This window comes from Atractosteus spatula, chromosome 8, assembly GCF_055471065.1.
Source record: "Atractosteus spatula isolate fAtrSpa1 chromosome 8, fAtrSpa1.hap1, whole genome shotgun sequence".
Taxonomy (NCBI): Eukaryota; Metazoa; Chordata; class Actinopteri; order Semionotiformes; family Lepisosteidae; genus Atractosteus; species Atractosteus spatula.
The window spans coordinates 39,373,653-39,392,615 of NC_142713.1; the positions used below are offsets into that span (position 1 = coordinate 39,373,653).

The window sequence follows — 18,963 nt, forward strand, 5'->3', positions numbered from 1 at the left end:
TGACCCTGTTGTGAGTGTGTGTGTCTGACCTGTGATGGACTGGCATGTCTGTGTGTCTGACCTGTTTTTGATAAAGTTGTTAGAAAATGGATGGATGGATAGTTTCATCAACAACATTCAAGCAGTAATACCTGATTTTTCCCTTTTCAGATAGAAATTACTGTACATGTAGTTATAGATTAAATTATTTGCTGGTTGCCTGAGTATCAGTGATAAAAATGATAATAAAGGTCATTATACTAGAACAAACAGGACATTGTGTGGGCTCTGTACCTATTTTGATTGGGGTGTCAAGTTTATCAGGATGCCTTCCGTCCACAAAACAAAGCCAAGACCTCTTTCGTTTTCTCTGATGGGTCACTAGTAGACATGCTTACAGGACTGTCTCAATGATAACAGAAACTTTGCATCAAAAGTGGAACGGATAAAAACTGATTGACACAACATTACAAAATTATTATCAATATAACAACAAGGAGCAACATTTCTGGTAGAGCAGAGTTTAGAGGTCTAAGAGTGCCTCAACAGTCTAGTTTTACTTTTCACTTGTTCATGGTCTAAACTATTTAGAGGTCTGAAAATGCTTGCATTAAGATAAAGTGCTTGAGAGAGCTGCAGTGTGAAACATTGCGTTTAGAGCTGGACCCTGGACATATACTGTAGCTTGACAGGAAAACCACCAGGCTGGCCCTTTTCAGTGACTGTGGGCTTTAGTGCGATTTGAAGACTGAAGCTCCAATCTTCCAACTTACAATCATTACATTTAAGATACACTAGGTGAAGCAGCTGAGAGAAATTACCTCTGAATCTGAATCAGCAGGGAAGCAGATAAGATGGAAAAAAACTGGAACAAATCCCTGCTGCTCTTTATGTCAGGTTAATATACCTTTCACAATGCAACTGTTTGAAGATGTGTATCTTTCTTAACAATATGGAACATTACATAATAACATTCTTTGTTAACCTTTAAATTCTGCAGAACTAATTTTAAGATTCTTGTTCATTGAGGGTATCTAATACAGTATAATTCTGAACTTTCAAGCGATGTGATTTGGCAAAAGGCAATAACTGCTTTTACAAATTACTTGCATGGCCAGAAAATTAACACAGCTTTAGACAGATGACAAAAAAGCTGTTTTTTTTTCCAACAGGCCTTGACATGATAGTATATCTCTTCTGTAATTTTTTTCAGTCTAGGAAACTACACTCCATTGCTCCATCTCAGAATATTTTCTAATCTGTCATAAACATTTAAATGAAAGGAAAGTCTATACTAATAGGAAAAAGCAGCCACACACACGTGTCAAATTTTGGCAGCCCGATGTATTCCTTGCTCCAAATGAAACAGCTTTCGGTCTTCCTAGATCTCAGTGGAGGGATTCAGATACATAGCAGAGGGATGTGGATGGATTCAGCACCTGGAATTTAATGACATGCCAACTCTTACAGACAGCTGTATACTGGTAAGAATGAAGTTGATACAAACTTAAATTAATGTAAGACACTGCTTTCCAACATTTCTCTCACAGCTTACCATGCAAATATAAAGTTTTTTTTTCTTTCCGTTTTACTGCTGAGTTTCTTAAAGCAGTGCTGTTTTTCAGTGAAACAGTCTCCAGTGGTATTGCAGTAGCCAGAAGGTTCAGTGTTCTTCAGCAACATCAAGCTTATTTAACTGTGCTCTTTCATTTGCAGGCGTTAAAAATCTCACATGTTCTAGCTGGACCATTTGCAGCAACTCAGGCTTAGCAGCTTGGTGAGGCTGATGGCATACCCATTATTGTGAGATTTTGCTTTTTGTAAAGAAAGGAGATGATATTGTGCCTAGTCAGTATAGACTATATAAAACCCTTCCCCCCAGAGTAACAGCACTCAGTGGCATTCAGCATGTAACAGAAGTGACATCTCCCTATTTAGACCCAGTCAAGCCTGCGATATAGTCATATACAGTACAGGTAGATTGTGTTTGTGGAGCCCCATAATATGATTTTTATTTTTTCTGTGTTAAGAAAGCACATCACAGTACAGTATGTGTCCTACACAATATGGATACGGATATGGATAAGGTTGTCGGTTAAAATCCCGTGGGTGGCAGAGGAATCCTACTCTGTTGTTCCCTGGGCAAGGCCCTTAATCCCAACTGCTCCAGGGGTGCCGTATAAATGGCTGACCCTGCGCTCTGACCCCAAGCTTCTCTCTCCCTGTCTGTGTGTCTCATGGAGAGCAAGCTGGGGTACTCGAAAAGACAAATTCCTAATGCAAGATCTTGTATATGGCTAATAAAGTGATCTTATCTAAATCTGGATGTGGCAGACTGCTTCCAATGGCCAGAGGGTTGAAAATGCCAGGATATTTGCCTGTGACCTGGATAGCTGGACATCTCCCAAAACTATTCCAAAATAGTTACATCTAGACAGATGTACTAGACAGTACATCAAATACTACATCAAGAGAAGTTTGCGAGCTCAAGAGGAAGCCAGAAAGCTGTAAAAAACAGAGATCCAGAACAGCAACAATCTTAGGACAAGACCAAAGTAGTAACATATAGTAGTGGTAGTCTGATTAAATCCATCACTTAAATGCAATGTGCTATCTTAAATAGAATAAGTCCATGTGTGGTATAGATTGAAGAAGAGTGTACTGGAGTTTGTAATATTTTAGATATACTGTAGTATGGTCTTCAGCATCTGAGGCAAAAGATATGGCCAGATGTCTTACAAAACTCTGGTTTGCAGAAAATAAATTATTGAGTAGTGAACAAAGGGACTTATTTCATTTGGACATGAGCTTTTATTTCAACATGTTTTTTGAGTTAATTCCTCTTCAGTTTCTCAAGACCTTTTTGTGGATATCTGCCAACATAGAATGATATTTGTATTGTTTTGACAACTTCGGCAGGATCTTCTGCTGGCACAGCAACATGCAGTATTTACTGGAAATAATCTGTTTAATTGATCAATGAAACTCTAGTGGGAAAACAAAGAATGCCATTTCCGCAGTTTTAATCCATGTTGTACAATATTCTTGTTATAACCTGTGAGAATATGGAATCCCAATTCAAACAACTTTGTTCATGAGAATGTTATCTTTACACATACTAAGTATGTGAAGATTAAGTAGTGAAATGATCTTTAGTATTACATATGCTGAGGTCTGTAAAGCCCCTTACCCTGCACTTATGGAGTTCAGGCAGGCTGTAATAAAAACGCAGAATTCAATATGAATTCAAGATTATTGAAAAGAAGTACTGAATAGAAAGTGTATTAATTTTAATTTGCAAAGTGTATTTGCCTTTCTCTGTTTCCAGAAATCATATTAAAATTAAATTTCATGTTTGCATTTCTGGCTTTCCACTAGTGAAAAACCCAAAATAATGTATACTATGCCTGTCACCACAGACAAAATGTTCTTGTTTTATTACAATAACCCCCTCACAACCCATTATCTTGCATGTAAAAGCCTGACTGTTTATATAAAAATTTCATACGGTACATGTATATTGTGCAGGAACTTTCAGTCTTGCACAACCAAGTTACACATCCTTCCCTTTTGGATGCTTTGCAATGCTATGTCTGGCAGCGCAGGAAATGAAAATGAAGAAAACGAAAACAAATTTAGGTATATGGGCACAAAGCCAATGTTTAATTAAAAACCACTATCACGTTCAGGCTTTGGCTTCAGTTCTGGGATGATAAGAAATTGGAGGAATGCTAGAGCAAACAATTGACATTTTGGAATACTTGGGTGTAATGCATCTTAAATCACCTGTTGAGCTATGAATTCCTTGCAAGACATGGTAGAGATCATGATTTATGACAACATTAGTTTACTGTTATGCTGCAACTTCATACTTATCATTTGTAAAAAAAGTAAAATTCATTCTCTACTTCAGTAATCATATATATTTGTTTTTATTTGTTCATGACATAAGACCTTTAAATATTTATACTGTATAAATAACTACTGACATATGTACTATTGGAATAACTATTGATACGGTACACTGTATGTATCTATACTAAAGGCTGACCTAATATTCAGGGCATTAAAGACACAGTAGCAATTTTTTGAGTCATCTGCACAGAAGGAACCTTAAAAGGAGCTGACTACACCATCTGCATTTGCCCACAGAGGTCTTATTGTTCGTTTTGTTGCAGTGCATGACATCCAAGTTATTTGTGATTCTTGGAGTCCTAAAAATACCCCGCTCTCAGCATCTCAAAATGTATTTCTTGGTTGAATTTGAAGAATACAGAAATGAAATAGCACTGCACAGAATGTCTTTTTTTAAATGAAAGAAACTACAACATTGCATTTCATGTCTTTAAAGGCTCCTTTCATGCCTTATGTTTTCTAGAGAAATTTGCAAACAATTCAAAACCTAACCATCTGTGGGAACCCGTGGAATTAATTACTGTATGCATTGTGTAAATGTAATTATATAATGCGAAATGAAACGAAATGGCAATAAAATGAGATAAGCACTTAAATGTGTACCTAAAACAAAGCCGAGAACTTTCACAAAAGCAGCTAATAATCAGTGTTTCCCCTCCTTGTTCTCAGGCAGTAGTTTCAAAGTGCCATCTTCTTCGCACAGTCTCCCTGCTGGACACGCCTCACCCCTCAGACACTGCCTTCAAGGCCATCGCTGAAGTCTGTAAACTGAAACAGATAAAGATCGAAGGTCAGAGATAATGCTTCTTCTTTCATGTCTATGTGAATGTGTGCAAAGAATCTAGTGGGCATAAGGGTTGCCAGGACAAAAAGGCGTTCTCTGTCTCGGTGTTTTAAAACAGGCTAGAAGAGCTGAGACGAAAATAGCAGTGTAAACTGTAAAATAAGCATGGAGAAGAAAGGATTCAATTTCCAAATAATTCTGTGGCTCCAGTGTTTTTTTTTTTCTGGGAAGCATTGGATTACACACGACCTCTTTCCATCAATGGTCCTGTAAGGCTCTCTCTGGGGCAGAGTGAGATCACTGTTGGAAAAGATTATTCTGGAATGCATTGCTGTCCGGAGATTAAAGAATTAATTAACATTACATGTGCTCCTGAATAAAAAATGCACATGCAATTTGCTTAGCTCGTATTATGTATATACAGTACAGTATGTGTTAAAAATAAAAATTGGGATTTTGTCTTATACATACATTTTAAGAAACATTAAAACAAATGAAAATTGAATCTGAGTATTTGCAACAAATACAAATGGTAATCATGCACAATACATTAAAATAAATGTTAAAAATTCAGCATTCTGAGTGAATTTAGAAAAGATATAGTAAAAATGCTCATTTTTTCTGTTAGTAGTAGCTACTGTCAATTTATTTTTAGTTTGCACCATAGCTGACGTTATTTAATCATTGTAACATAAAATATGTGAATATTGTATATACATAAACTGTATCTACATACATACTGTAACTATGTTAAGATTGTGTACATCTTTCCTTAAAATTTCTAGCTAAAAATGTATCTGTTCATTTATAATTTAGTTATTGCATTGCAGCAGGATACAGAAGGTTTAAAAAATACTATTTTTGTCACGAATTGCTTGTAACATCTTGGCACATGTCCATAGGTAACAGTCGCATGACTGATACAAGCTGGAAAGCTTTCTGTAAGAGCTCACCCTGTCTGAGCCACATCTATGCTGCTGACTGTCCTAAAATAACTGACATCAGTCTCAAAGCAATAGGGGCTCTGAAAAACCTGACAGTTCTGAATGTTGCCGACTGCATAAGGTAAGTTATCATTATTACATCTAGTGCAGAAAATCATTATTTCGTTTAGCTAATAATTATGACACAAAACTTCAGCTTAAGGTAATTGACTGTAACTAATGTTTAAACTGGTTAGAAATGTAAAAAATACCCATCCTGTTGTTTGATCATGTCTTGATTTATAACAGTAAATGAATCAAGTTTAGTTCACACTTTACTTACTTCCCAAAACTACTTCTTTGAGCTTAGACAATCTACATTTGGGCTCATCTTACCTTTCCTCAGCAGAATAGTTAGGGTTAGGGTTAGGACAGTAAGATGACAATAATACTCAAGTTTTCCTTTCAAGTCCAAAAACATCCCAGTGTTTTCCATGAGCATGTAGTGAAAACCGGCGCCTCAGAATACATAAGACTGTGGTTGCTGGTTTTGTTTCGCATCTACCTTAGATAGGGTAGAATCTTTGGTTCTCTTTTTGATAACCAACTGATTTACAATAATTCCTTCCATTTGTATAACACCTTTTATAATAAAGTCTTAAAGTGCTTTACTCATACAGTAGAAGGGGCTCACTTCATCTACTGCTGAAGTACTACACTCACCTGTGTGACAAACAGCAGCCACTATGTGCCAGCAGCCCCAAAACACAGTTCAGGGAGAACTTGAGGTGGGTCAGATTGCACAAACCCAGAGTGAGTTCCGTTGTGGAGCCTTACCTCCCAACAATCCAGCAATCAGGTAAAAAATGGATAAAGAAAAAGAGAAACAGGATCTGGATTCCAGTCATAATTAGTTGTCTTCTGTACTTCAGGAGCTGAAGGTAATACTGTATGCTCAGTGCAGTGACTTCAGTAAGACACACCAGCAGCTATACTGTAGTAACCCATTTAAGCTCAGCAGGTGTGAGCCTGGTCAGTACCTGGATGGAGACTCCTGGGAAAGCTAAGGTTGCTGCTGGAAAAGATGTTAGTGGAAACAGTAGGGGGTGCTCACTCTGTAGCCTGTGTGGGTCCTAATGCCCCAGTATAGTGATGGGGTCACTATACTGTTAAAAAGGTGCCGTCCTTTGGATGAGACGTAAAATCGAGGTCCTGACTCTCCGTGGTCATGTAAAATCCTGGGGAATTTCTTGAAAAGAGGAGTTACCTGCTGTCCTGGCCAAATTTCCCCCTGACCTTTACCAATAATTGCCTCCTAATAATCCCCATCTTTGAATCAGTGTCATTACTCTGCTCTCCTCCCCACTGATAGCTGATGTGTGGTGAGTGTTCTGGCGCACTATGGCTGCCGTCGCATCATCCAGGTGGATGCTGCACATTGGTGGTGGTGGAGGGGAGTCCCCATTACCTGTAAAGCGCTTAGAGTCGAGTGTCCAGAAAAGTGCTATACAAGTGTAAGGAATTATTATTATTTATTTACATTCTTCCTCCAATTAGTGCAAGCTCTCCTGTAGAGCACTATGGAACTTTCACGATAATAATGGTAACTTACAAAAAAGCATTATTCATCATTGTAAAACCTTTAGCAGTATTTGCCTGAAATAATGTTTATCTGATGTTCCCTTGAATTAAAAAAATAAAGCAGATCATTCATTTTTTGTTGTTATGAAAAGGTTTCTCTTTTGAAAATGTGCATTTTTAACAAATCACATGGGAAAATTAATTATAGACAGTCCTCACAAAAATGAGAAAAATATAATTTATTGTACCATGAAAATAAAAAAATATATACTCTTCAGTTCTATCTATAACAGAAAAATTGATTTAAGTGTCTGTGGAAAAAAATAATGTTAATGTGTGCATCTTAAAGATGTGAATGATCTTGCCAGACTATTAAGCAACAGTTTGGAAATCACGGGTAATTCAATTAATTTAAATTTGCCTTGACAGTTTCCCTTGCAGTACAGTATTTATACAGATGGATATCTGTATCTGTGCAGTTCACAATGAGGTATTTTCTATCTGAAGTTTAAAAAGAGCATTGCGTGAACTGCCAAGCAATTTTCTTTTCAAATGGTCAGTTCTGATGGTATCCACTGTATGAGGCATTGGAGGTCTTTAACTTTCAGTTTGTTGGCAAAACCATTGAGGTGAAATTGTGCTGTTTCAATATGTGAATATACATTAATCCTCCACATTGTTTTGAGAGACAAAAATACAGCTTAACATGATTTATTGTACTGCCACATTAAATTCAGAAATATTATACAGTGCTGATGCTATATTTTACTATTCACCCCTGTTAAGGATATAAAGAGTGGAAAAACAATAAACACTTTTTTTAATATTATGAACAAAAGATCCCCGTTAAGATACACTTTTACATAGAAGGCATTTATAGTTCATTGCAGTTCAAAGACAACACAAATGCTGCAAATATTCTTGTCTGAGCTCATAATTCACTGACAGGCATATCTTAAAGGAGTATACAGGTATCTGTGGTTTTAACCCCTGAACACAGAGCACTCCAGAACAGTCATCTCGGTGGATATCTCTCAATAAATTGTGTCTGTTTATGTTTGCTGTTTCAGGGTGAGCGACATGGGAGTCAGATACCTTGTGGAAGGACCGTCAGCAGGGAAGATCAGAGAGCTCAATCTGACTAACTGTGTGCGTGTTAGTGATGTGTCGCTACTGAGAATAGCACAGAGGTATCAGCAATTTTACCTTAAGGTATTAAGGTATTCAATCCTGTAATTTTGTGACCTCTCATCTGACAGCATGCCATATTTCACTCCTTTTTTAGGTGTAATAAATTGACCCAGTTGAGTCTGTGTTACTGTGAGCATCTGACTGATTCTGGAATTGAGTGGCTGAGTGGCTTGTCTTCCCTGATCCACATTGACCTTTCAGGAACCAACATCCAAGACCAGGTAGAGCCAGAAGGAAAGAGACTGGGATCTGCATCATTTCCTGACAGGCTTAATGTTGTCTGATGTTTGTTCTTTAGGCAGTTTTGTAATTGACAATAGTCAGCCACACTGTGATACACTAATCAGTAAAGTGTTTAACAAAAAGCTATTGCTTATTAATGAACCTCAACTATCTGACACAAAAATATCAAGCTATGCTTTGATGTGATCATTATTAATGCCTTATTGCCAAAATAATTAGCGGAAACACACATCACTTGGTATTTCCATTAAATGTTCGTGTTTCAGAATATATGTTGTCCTGTATTGTGTTGTGCTTGTAATAATTTTACTGTATTTGGAAGCACTAAAGTTTCACGAAGTGTCTTTAAAACATTCATTCCAACACATTTGATATACGTTTTTTTTTTTAATTTTAGAGTTACAATACCTCTCTGGTACCGATGAGCTACAGAATATGAAAAAAAGTAAATCTCCTAGCATTGGAGATTTAAATGATGTGTTCTGCTATTGAAAATAGTTCATTTTGGAGGGGTGCTGCTCCTATACAGTACGGCTATTACTAAAAAAACAAGGATTCCACACTTTGCGAGTGCTACAAACTCTGAGTTGTTCTCATGCCAAGCTGTTATTATAGCAACGCGAGTTCTTCCTAGTTTGCTAGCTCTGTGGGCTTTTATCAGTTCATCAGCTGTATACAGTACATGTAACTCTCCATTATCTTTTCCTCCTTGGAGAAACGCGGGGCTTCAAATTCTAGCAAATGTTTTTGCGAGCCTTTTGATCATTGAAGAACCGGAAATCTTAAGACGACCTACCTTGCTAATGTTTTTTACACATGTTTCTATACCTTCTACAATGCATGCTTAAGGCATTCTCTTTAGTGGGTGAGGCTGTCTACATACCGAACATATAATCAAGGGCAAAACAAAAGGTTTGGCTTCATTTATAAACTGTGTGTCTTTCTGTTAAAGGCTTCACACAAGACTTTAACAGCTGGTTCTGTTTGGTGTAGGAATTTGAATATGAAAAAATGAAGATATTTCTAGGACAATATTTAGGATAATATTAATATGACTTAAAAATGCTAATCATCGGGTGATTTTCTAAATCACTTTATTGATCTTTATTGAAGAGTATTCTTGACCCAGTGTAGACAGTGTTTTATCACACCTTAGTACCTGTGTGTTCACAATAATTAAGGCATAGAGATATGTATGTATTCCATGTTTTCAGTGAATAAAAGTACTGTAAATCATTCTGCCAGTTTGAGAGCTTGAGAGTTAAGAACATATTGAGGAATGTAATTCAGAGCTGAGAGATCACAGGTGCTGTCTAAGCAGATGAGCCTTGATCAAGATGCAAGAGGTGTCCATAGGTGAGGGACTGAGCAGTTCTGAATTCTGTGGGTGGTCCACTGCACCACAGAGCAACAAGAGTCCAGAATAAAAGACTCTGGAAGTAGGAGAACAGAAAGAAAGGTAGAACAAATAAGGAATAGAGGTGAAGGAAGAAACAAATGACTTAAGATGGGAGCAGAGTGGTTTTGAGCAAGAATAGCAATAGGGTGCCAGTGGAGGAACTGGAGAAATTGAGTAGCGAGGAAGAGAGAAGACAAGCTGAGATGTGTAGCTTTAGCAGGGAGGCTGGTCAAGAGGGCTTTACAATAGCCTAGCTAGGGACAGCACCAGACACCACCAGGTTCTTCCTTGTCAGCTATGAATGCCAAGAATATTCCTCACTCAAACCTAGTGTTCCTGTTGAACTGTGTCTCCGTTCTGGGTCTTTCACAGCAGCAGAAATGGATCAGGTTGACTGACCGCACCGAGGTCATTCCCTTCCCTGACATCATTGATTCCAGGATTTCTTAGATATTTATATGGAGCTTTGAACCGTATTACTAAATTTCTTTACTGTTTTTATGGTAACATTTAGTATTTAGTTGCTTTTAGGTTTACAGTACATATGGTTTGTAACATTCTAACATCCCTGTTAATTAAAACTAAACTTCAGTTTAATGGGGTTTCAAGTTAAAGGCTTAAAACATTTTTATGAACATTTTACTGCCTCTTAAAACAGTCTGCACCCCAGTATGTGTCCTTTAATTAATTTCTTTTTGACATTTTCTGTTTCTTTGTCCTAAAAACACATCACACATTCCATGCCCATGCCAACCTTCAAGAAAATATTAATATCAGCCAATAAGTGCATGGAGATTTATTGTAAAACAATATTATTTTGCGAATCATATTTTATGATATAGTATGTAAAATGTAGTGAACAAATCTGATTCAGGTTAAGATGTTTTTTTTTAAATCAGTGCTAGAGTCTTAAATTTTAAACAGCTTTTTAATGATACTTCAGTTACATTTTCCATTAACAATTTGATGTAGCTGCCAGTGTGCCACGTTGTACAGTAAGTACAGTGCTCTGGATGCATCAATTACTGTTATTGCTTGTTTACTCTTAAATTAGTTAAGCCAGAGCTACCTTTTCTAGGGATTGACTATTCCTTTGAATCCTATTGCCATTTAAGTGCACCTATAGTTTACTTGTAATTATCATTTCCATTACCTAATATCTAACATTTGTCAGACTTATGGGTTTATAATTACTTGGTTCAGTTTTGACATCCTTTTGGATGGTCACTACATTACCAGTCTTTGGGTACTATCCATTTATGAGCAGCTGCTGGAAGAGCTATGTCAATGGCTTGTATAGTATAGTATATAGTATAATTGATAGTATACCATTGGGTACTTAAGATTTATAAGCTTTGCCTATAGTATCCAAAACACGCCTGCCTCTTCTGGACTATTTAATATAGGACTTTGCTCTTCCACTGTCTGGGGCATGTTGTTGACTTCTTCCTTCGCTGTCACTGAGTGAAATACTCATTACAATATATCAGCCATTTCCATTTCGTTTTCTACGTTTCCTATACATTTGACTTTTACCCTTTGTAGTTATTTAGTTTAGAGCCAATTGCAATATTCTCCTCCTTTAAAAAAATAGATCTTGCAGAAATGGAAATGATATTTTAGAGAGATAACTTTTGTTGCCTGATCATCATTTATCATGTACCTAAATTTAACTTACTGCATATGTAATGCCATCCAAGTGCTTCAGCTTGTTTACGTTCAGGAATAGCCTCTGTAGTACCATAGATAAATAAACTATTTCATTGTAAGAATACTGAAAGTGACTTTTTAAAACAAAACTTTTTATGCACTTCTCAGTTTTGAGCCTCAAAGCGACTAAGACAATAAAAGTGTTTGTTCAAAGTCCAGGATGACATCTTTCATCCAAACTGACATTTCAAGAAATAATATAACAGAATTTAGAACCATATTATACATAGCATGTATCGAGAATGGGTAGGCCTTTTTTTCTTAGAAGCTTTCTTTAAGGTAACAGTAGGAATATAAAGTATGCAAGTGCAATCTGCAATGTGGTATAGTAATATAAAGCCTAAAATGAAGTTTCACAGAAGATAATTCTCAGTCCTAAACCTAAGGCAATCCTAAATTATGTACTGTATGTGAATGGAATGAGAATTGGCTAATGCACAGAAAACAGAGTAGAAATATAGCAATAGTAATTAGTTAACAGAGAACTGTTTTAGGATTATTGTATAATCACTGAGCAGTATTCACCTCTCAGTTCAATTACAGACCTAGACAGGAGAGGGTGGAATTGTTAGTGTAGTAGTCTGTCAGGAACTGAAAAGAGAAGAAACCCAATTTAAATCCAATGGGAAAATGGACAATGTTCTTATATGTTTGTGGAAATAGTCACCAGCCAAAGAAAAACGTTTTTGGTGCATTGTGATGTATTAATTTGATCAAGGGAACTGATTTAGCATCATTTTTGTCATGAGTAGAGACTTTTACTGTATAATAATGGCTTTAATGTATGGTAACTGCATTAGTCTTATTTGGGTGCTATTAAGACCACTGACAGAGATGGTCTGATCAGTTTTGGTTTTGTAAAAAGCAGGGTCTAGATACTCACTGTCACTGCAAATGTATGTAAACTTTTCATGTGTTGTGTGTGTTGTTCATCAGTCTAGAAAACAGATGTCTGTGTGTATTTTAAGTTGTTGCTTATTTATCGGTTCTGAAAGCACATTGTTAGCACCAAAGTAGCCATATAACCATGCTTGACTTATGCTGACTAAAGGGGGTTGCAATATTGTCTTTGATACATTTAGATTCTAAGCAAACTGTTGTCAAGACCCAATTTTTCAGTAAAATGTGACCTTACGTATTTACAGTACACTCCCTATGTATTACAATTAGCATTGAGCTCAACTATCCAGGACAAGCATTTCATTTGTAGCAATATTACATGCTATTATTTAATTTCTACGATTAAGTCCCAAAATAACTTAATCTGATTCCGTCTTTCTTCCAAAACATTTTGTTTTCTGATGGGAAACTTTAAATGATTTACAAATGTGAACATGTGCTTGTTATTTTGGAAGCTGTACACATTTGTTCTTTATGAAATGATCAAATAAGTCATGTGTAAGGCAAAATCATGTTAGCCAGATATGCATTTCAATTAAGATTTAATGTAAATGGGAGAGATGTGTTCCAGATCCAACTCAAAATCAACACATTTTATTGCTTTATTATGACTTATTAGTTTTTATTTTTTGTTTTACATGTGTACAGTACAGTATGTTATGCTTCAATGTCATTTACAAAGCAAAGAATTAATGATAGACTTAAGTTCTTAACCCTCTACCATTGGGGTGAGAGCTTAGTTAAAAATTCAATGTGCTGAATTTGGAGAGAAGCTTGGTCATTCTGTCTAAGGAAATCAACAATTAGTGATGTACATTTCTTTCTTTTTTAACAGAGTTTGGCGGCTCTTGGTAACAACACTGGTATTAAGAAATTAACTGTTTCAGAATGCCTTTGGATTACGGATGTTGGAATTGAGGTATACTATTGAAGTATTACATTTTTGGCCAAGAATGTGGTATATCTTGTACAGATTTTAAAACCAAAAAATATAGGATTCATAATGAAGTCACAATATCTAAAGTATCTGTCAGTAGTAATCTTTAGTGTTTGTTGAAACCTTAACACTTTACGTTTTCATTGTTTCTGTGACATTCTTTTTAAATATCTTTTTAGCCTGTTGTCACCATTTTTATTATTGTTCAGTGGACAATATTTTTTATCACTTCAACAACCTAAATGTTTTTTGAACTTCTCAAAATTGTATGAGACAGTTCTTTTTTTGGCATAGCGCAGGAAAGAGATTTGTTTCAGGAGTGCTGATTTACATACATGATCTCAACTTGATATGTTCAGTAAACATACTGCATCAAATTTGTAGAGGACAAAAAATGGGATAGCCAACAGGTTAAAAATACTGTATGTATTATAAGGACAATTGCAGATGCTTTTGAAAACGATTTAGTTGTTTCTGTGGACTCTGCATTATCCTCATTCAGATAATGTGGTGTAGCTATAAAAACATTCCTGGTGCTCTGGCAAAATGAGTAACATCATGTGGGTTCTTTAATTTTCTGTGAACAATTTGATGGTTGAGAATTGAATGGGAAATAGCTTAAAAAATTTATTACACAACCTTCAAACAATGCACAACACACAGACTAATGCTGGCGAACCCCTATAAACAGCTGGTGCTGTTACCCTTACCAGCAGTAAGTGGTTTTCAGGAAACATTTGGTTAAATATGTACAGTTGAGTTTCAAAACCCATCCAGCTGGAGTACTAACATTGACAACCCTTTTACAATCATAATTAAACATACATCTCTCTCTAGGAAAATGTAAACTGCTAAAGATGATTCTAAAAGGTGACAAAAAACTTTAGTTTAGTGGATTTTAATATCAAACTTGGAAAAGTCCACACATATGTAAATTGCAGGTTCTTTCCCTTAATTTTGTATGAATAACTTCTGTGCCTACAGTATAGCCCTGCCCTCTGGTCTCTACTCAGCTGGGCATTCTGATGATCTTACCTCTGCTGTGAAAGCATACTCCAACAGATACTCTCCCCCTGTAACTAGCTGTTCTGGTGTCAGAATTTCAGTGCCAGAGCTGTTGCTGGGCAATAAAATAAACACCTAAGACAAGGGACAAATGGCCTGCACATCGAAAAACAAACCCAATGTATACTATAAAAAGACTGTTTATCTAGGGAAGTTAAATTATACAATGCGTTAGTTAGTAAGACCTCATTTAGCATAGTGTGTCACTAGAAAAGTGCTTTACTGTACTGAAATTAACGTGAAGAAGGGCAATAGATTTCCATTCTGGTCTTGGAGAAATCAGAAGAAAATAGTGCTATTTGAGTTCAGAATTTAAACGTCTTAATTTGTTAAACATTTGTAACTTTTCTACAGTATGTTACAAAACAATGCACCCTGGTAACGTAAAATTAGGAATTTGTCATTCTTTCTCAATCAAGAAAGTAGATCAGGAGTGTAAAGATTAAACAGATGTCTGATCATCCCAAACTAGACTTCTTTTCTAGAAGTTTTTAGCCAAGCTTTTTCCATAAGGAAAAATATATTTTTCATTCATCAGAGGAGGCACAAATAATCCAAAATCATTTTCTGCCGTATTATCATTAGGTTGTATTTTTCTGGTGATTTTAGTTAAAAACGTCTTTATAGGAGTACCAGTTGTTTTACAGATGAATTTGATTACTGTAAACAAAATTTATCATCAGAGTTAGTTTCACAATACAACTCATGTTGACATCTCCAGGTAACTTACATATGTAAATGTTTAAAAATGTTTGTAGCAGGGAAAGGGATGCATTAAAAAAAATCTCACACATCACATTGATCTTCTGCCAGTTGCCAGATTGTCCTGTTTCTGTTTTAAAATATGAATGACTCATGAGAAGCAGACCCCCTGTGTTTACCATAGGAATATTTTTTCCAAGTGTTAGGCTTCCTTGGAGGAAACAGAGTGAGTGTATAAAGGGAGTGGGCAGATGTGCCTGGACAGGCAAGAGTGCAAAGATATCTGGGATGTTAGACATAAAAAATAATGTTCACACTTCTTCGTTTCATTTTTTAAACTAAATACAGCAGGGTATTTTTACATCTTAAGAGATTATTATTTTTTGTAGAACACCACATTGCGCACATAATTCACACTAAGTGAATAGTTTAAGTGTTGTGTTTGAAGACCGTGCAGTGAGTTCATATTGTCATCTGTAAAGTATTAATCATTTGGAGAGGGATTTAACAGATAAATGGAAGATACCTCAGGAGGGATAATGACAGACAAAGCCAATTTCACCAAAGTGTTTTAAATCGGAATAATTTCGCATTATTTACCTGTACATGGACCATGCCCCAAACTACAAAATAAATATATAGGTATTCTACTTGTCTCCTGTGCTGTCTCATGCATAATTCAAAATGCGGACCGTGATCCTCGCTGTTGAATTAAACAGAATCATTTAAATTAAACAACTGAAAGGACAGAAAGAAAGTAAAACTTCTACGCTGGTCTCTCCATAACTTTTCAGATTGAACAAACAAAGCCACCTACAATAGAAGGAAAGAAACTCAGTGGTGTCCTTTTAAATGTACTAGTCCTCTTCCCTGTGGATCTCCACATCTGTTGTTCTCACAAAGAACTTCCAGCCTCGAGCAAGAATCTCAGGCTTTTCACAATCAGCCTGCAGTTTTGTCTTCCTCTGTTGCTGCTTCATTCCCCCTCCATCTCCCTTTACTGCAATCCCTGACAGCAAAGACTGGACTTTAGCTGGGTTGCAAAGGACTCTGCTATCACAGCATTCCCTTCGACAAGAAATGCACCGATTTTTTTTTTCATAATAATAAACAAACTCTGTCATGTAGCATATTTCCGCCTCACGTGATAACCTTGCCCCAGCAAGCAGGTAGATGCCAGTTATCACCAGTCGATTCCCTGGACCTTCCATTCCACTTTGTCCCCTTGTTTCTATTTCTCTTCACTTCCTCTCCTTGCAGTCGCGCTGTTTTTCCTGCTATTTGTCCTCTATCCCTGCTGCTCCTACTCTCTCGTTTTGCTCATCCTCCTGTTCATTAATTTACTTTCTACTGTCTCCTGCCCTCTCGTCTGCTCCTATACACTGCATGCAGCGTCTTCGGTTCTTCCAGCCCTCGTCTTATGACTGAGAGGATGCCCTTTACCCAAGCGGGTTAAGCCAAAATTTATTAAAACTTCAAATACTTAAAATAAACACCCACAAAGCACAGCAGATTGTAGTGTGATCATTCTTGATTCAAAAAGGCCCCATTTTTAACCAATGCCGTGTTTCTCTGTATGTTTTTATGACGCAGAAAAAAAAACAAATGGAAAAGAGTGGTCATCAGGCACACATCGCTAGCAAATATGTTCATGTTTTGTATTGTACAAATGCCAAATATATGATCAAAAACTACATTTTTATACAATACAGAGGACTGCATCTGGAACTATGTGTAGATGTCAAGGCACGATTTTTTCCATCTTTAATTAAAAAAATGTGCAATAGTTAAATATTTTCCTCTTTATTCTTCATACTCAGTAATATTAGAAGAATATGTTAGGTAAATTAAATGTTCACTAGTATTCATTGTTGCATGCTTTTACGCATACACATTCAAGAATCAAAATATATGCTCTCATGAATGAAGAATATATGTCTGGTGTACACTGCATGAAATAAAGTTAAAATGGAACAGTTTTTCTTTCTAAGGCTTCAGTTTATCTCTTTATTTTAACCAGAAAACATCTTAAAGCAAATTAAAAATTGACATGATGCGACTCACGTACATCTGTCTGAGGTTTCAGTATTTTGCCAAAACTTTTATGAACAGGGCTTTTTCTTCTTTTCATAATCAGACTTGGCACAATAAATCCTAAAGGATTAGTCTGATATATTAAAAAGAACCTTTCATATTTTTTCACAAACCATTCAGACTTCCGACAGGAGAAGTCTTTCCTGTCTGTTGCAATTTACTTTATCTTTTGTGTTGCAGAAATTTTGCAAGCAAGTCAGAGATTTGGAGTGCATGGATGTTTCACACTGCCTCTCACTGACAGACCAGACTATTAAAGCACTGGCTTTTTACTGCCGGACGATCATCTCACTCAACATTTCTGGGTGCCCCAAAGTATGTTTACAAAAGGCCATAAATGGCAACTCAAATGTTAGAACATGTTTCTCTTCCCTTACCTTTTCCCATAAAAGTTAAAAATAGTTTAGGTAATAAAGAAGGGCACACTAAATCCTATTTGAAGCATTCAAATATTTTTTTTACCTAAACCGCAGTATAATCTTATTTTCAGTACAGGAAGATGGTAATGTTTTCTTTTCATAGATTTGATTCTATATTAAAAAAAAAGTTCTGCATTTGTAAGAATCGGTGAAAGTTATTTACTGTATATGTGAAATTATATTTAAAATGATTTAGGAATGTTCACTGTTTTTAAAACAAAAAGGGCTAAGAAAATAATAATAAACCTCACTTGGTTGAAGAGCACATTTCATCTTGTAGTCTGAGTCACAGCAAAAAAAAGTCCCAGTTGGGTTAAATTCTCAGCCAGGAAGGTCACCATTGACCCTTGGAGGTCTTTAGTCATGGTACGAAGAATTGGTGAGGATTGACTCTTCTCAGTAAATCATGTTAACTCCTACTGAGAGGCAGCCTGGAGAGGGATCTTAAATCATATGAATGATTGGAACAGTCCATTGTTTGGGCCTGCTGAGACGGAGGAGAAGAGCAGAAAGCTAAATACAGTAGAAGGGCTGCTGTGTTTTCTGTGACCTAGTTTTCAGCATTAATTTTAAGCTGACCTTTTATCAATAAAGGCCTTGTGCAAACAGAGTCAACACTAAAAACCTTTAAAAACAGTTAAGTGAATGTCTCTGTCATCATGATGGCTTGCAGCTGATCTGGGTCCTTCACCGAGATCCAAACTGATTCCAGAGATTTCTAAAAATCATTTAAAAAAATATTTCCATTGCTCCATCATAGAGAAACAATTCAAGTACTGGCACAGAAATGTAACGTCTGTGATTGTGTTCCACACCAGATGACAGATATGTGTATACAGTACCTAACAGGAGCGTGCCATTATCTGCGGGAGCTTGATGTCAGTGGCTGCGTTCGCCTTAGTGACAAGACGCCCACGTTTTTACACAAGGGATGCCAGCAGCTGAAGGTGCTCAAAATGTTGTACTGCAGAGGCATCTCCAAGTAAGTCTTCTTTTGGTACCTGTCAACCAAAACCTAGACATTATGACGTGCCTTGAGTGCCACTATATGGCAGACTTGTGGACCCTAAATGTGTCCACACAATCACAAAAATTAAATTAAAAGTGCTCTTTAATGGTAT

The 18,963-nt window shown here is 36.4% G+C and overlaps 1 protein-coding gene across 1 annotated transcript in view; it reads left to right on the forward strand.

Moving 5' to 3' along the window:
• The window catches only part of fbxl13 (F-box and leucine-rich repeat protein 13), a 70,647-nt gene that overhangs the window by 50,799 nt on the left and 885 nt on the right, over nucleotides 1-18,963 (forward strand). The window contains exons 13-20 of the mRNA XM_088923225.1: nucleotides 1,365-1,463; nucleotides 4,564-4,684; nucleotides 5,581-5,743; nucleotides 8,253-8,372; nucleotides 8,468-8,594; nucleotides 13,461-13,544; nucleotides 17,604-17,738; nucleotides 18,661-18,824. Of these exons, the coding sequence (XP_088779351.1) occupies nucleotides 1,365-1,463; nucleotides 4,564-4,684; nucleotides 5,581-5,743; nucleotides 8,253-8,372; nucleotides 8,468-8,594; nucleotides 13,461-13,544; nucleotides 17,604-17,738; nucleotides 18,661-18,824 (1,013 nt within the window). The remainder of the gene's footprint in view (nucleotides 1-1,364; nucleotides 1,464-4,563; nucleotides 4,685-5,580; nucleotides 5,744-8,252; nucleotides 8,373-8,467; nucleotides 8,595-13,460; nucleotides 13,545-17,603; nucleotides 17,739-18,660; nucleotides 18,825-18,963) is intronic.